General features: G+C 46.0%; 1 protein-coding gene across 1 annotated transcript; it reads left to right on the forward strand.

Annotated features, from left to right (window-relative positions):
• The first annotated feature begins 630 nt into the window (after positions 1-630).
• LOC125548325 (vegetative cell wall protein gp1-like) lies at positions 631-1,863 on the forward strand. The gene is made up of 2 exons (XM_048711961.1): positions 631-965; positions 1,098-1,863. The coding sequence occupies exons 1-2, from the start codon at positions 701-703 to the stop codon at positions 1,628-1,630; spliced, it is 798 nt and encodes a 265-aa protein (XP_048567918.1). The 5' UTR covers positions 631-700; the 3' UTR covers positions 1,631-1,863.
• Positions 1,864-2,612: the final 749 nt, after the last annotated feature.

Raw genomic sequence — 2,612 nt, forward strand, 5'->3', positions numbered from 1 at the left:
TCAAAAGGACACATTCAAATATTTAAACATGAGTTTAACCAACAAAGCAAACTGTATAGCAAGACATCCATATTATTAAAAACTGCATTTTTCATTTTGAAAGATCAATTTATAAACATGCAAATCGTTTTTTGTTGTTGCATTTTTTCTCTGTTTTGAACAAACACAGGAGGGAAGAGTTTTTCTTCACATGCATAACGCTAACTTATTTGTTACTGAAACTGATGAATGTACAGGATGAATACAAACTTAGAAGTATTTATTTTTCAAAATACTACTCAACAAAACATTAAGACATACTATCAGATACTATGTTTAGTGTCAGATAATTTATGTACCAAATTTTACATAACAGAGGAAATATCTGATTAGAGTCAGATAATTTATGATCAAATGTACAAAACAGACAAGGAGTTCTCTTCTGCCAAGAGCCAACGTGTGTGTGTTTCTGGTGTTTTTCATTGGATTTGCATGTGACGTGCACAACTGATGACCAGACACGTAAATAGTACTTTGTATAAAAAAATCTTATCATTGGCAGCATATAGTCACATGTGCCCACTACGACAGGCGACAACCGCACCTAGTTTAGGGAGAGATTCCTTGGCAGATGCTGCCGCCGCTCTGACTTCGCTTCTGGTCTTATCCTTCCTCCTTGCTGCTCCTCCCCCTCCAAGCCCATCATTTCATCTCCATCGCGATGCTGTCTATCACCGCCATAGCCGTGCCGCGGCTCGATCTGCTGCTCCTGAGCGCAGCCACCTCGTCCCCGACGCCGAGCTCCTTCTCCCCTGCCTTCTTTTCCCCGTCATCTCCGTGTTCTCTTCTTCTCTTTTTCTCCTGTTTACTCACATCTCCCTCTATCTCTCTTGCTCTCTGTTACAGAGGCCGCCATGGACGCCCGAGGTCCTCCGCTCCGAGTCTCCGACCCACACCCCGGCGTCCCTGCCGACGTCGTCGCCTAGGTGAGCAGCTGCTGCACCGTGATGTTGCCCCGCCTCCTCTCTCCCTCTCTATCTCTCCCCTGTCTCTCTCCCTCTCTATCTCTCCCATGTCTCTCTCTTCTCTTTCTCAACCCTCTCTGTTTTCTTCAACAGGAAGACCACCATGCCCGCTGCAGGAGCTTCGAGCCGACCCCGCAGCATGTAGACCGCCGTCGCCCGTCCGCCGTCGGGAATCACCAGATCCCCCCGTATCCGACCTGCCCCGCCATCCTTCTCCCGTTCCCGACGTCTCCTCGGCGCCAGAATCTCAGGCGAGCGACGCCGCAAGACCCTGCCTCCTCTGCCCCGGAGGCCGCCATGGAGGTCATCGCCTCTCCGTCTCGATCCGTCCACCGTCGGATCCATGCTGGTGTTCTCCAGGGACCCGCCATGGAGGTTGCCGCCCCTCCCGTCTCGATCCTTCCGCCCCCGGATCCACGGCAGAGCAGCCGAGATCCGCCGCCCGTTCTACGACGCCTCGGCCCGCCAAGGCAAGCGCAGAGGCTGACAAGGCGCACAGGAAGGCCAATGGCCTCGCCAAGCTGCGGGAGGACTTGCGGGCTAGGGTCGCCAGCCGCAAGCGCGCGCGAGCTCGCCCCATGCTGGCCAAGGCCACCTTTAGCGACCTCCTGTCCGCTGTGCCCTAACGCCCGCCACGACGCCAGGGTCTTTTTTGCAAAAATGAAACGTTATCTCGTGAACAGACTTAAAATAGGATTGCGGGCTGAATTGTTAGGAAATAGAGGGACTTTTCTGCAAAAGTGCAGACGACGTACGACCAGAAACCATCACTGCTTTATTATTATTAGGGAGAGATTTTGTATATTTTTCTTTACTATTTTATGTTACATTTTTGCCTTTTGTGTTTTTACTATTTGTTTTCTTTTATCATTTTTCTTTTTTGGGTGAAAATAAGCAATTTTGTAGACTTAAATAAACATAAACATATATTCGGATACACATGAAGAATCATTCCAAAATGCATAATGTTTTCTATACGAGTGAATAGTCTTTTATTCCCTCTATTCCTTAATATAAGGTGTATTTGTTTTCTGATAAGATTTCGCAATGTAAGGTGCTTTTCTTGTAATTTCTTACAACCCCTTTTTAGGCCTTCAGAAAAGGGATACTATCTCTCTCCTTATTGCTTGTATCTCTTCATTTCCTGTCCAACTGATTTACTTGCCGCAAACCAACAAATTAGCCAAGGGTAACTTCATCCTAAATTCTCTATAATTTCATGACTTGGTCACCGTGTTGGAAAAATACACCTTACATAAAGTAACAAGTGAGTAATACCAGATAACCGTTGGTTCAAATATACATTATTTTTCATATATAATTTTGAAAATATAATGTTGGACAATATTGATGAACATATTAAATAAAAATCTTTTCTATTATTTTATAGAAATCAAGAAGTATACGTTAGTACGGCGCATAGTGGTCCGCCCATTACCATTCTCCTTCGGCGGGCCTAGAGTAGCCATTGGAGCGGGCGTAACTATCTATCGCCATATGTGAGATGGAGCAGCCACTCGCCTACAGCGAGCTTCCAGTTGGGCCGGCCGAATTAGCTTCTTGCTGTTTAGTTCGATTTTATTTATCTTTTCTACCCCTCAAAAAAAA

Source organism: Triticum urartu, chromosome 3, assembly GCF_003073215.2.
Source record: "Triticum urartu cultivar G1812 chromosome 3, Tu2.1, whole genome shotgun sequence".
Taxonomy (NCBI): domain Eukaryota; kingdom Viridiplantae; phylum Streptophyta; class Magnoliopsida; order Poales; family Poaceae; genus Triticum; species Triticum urartu.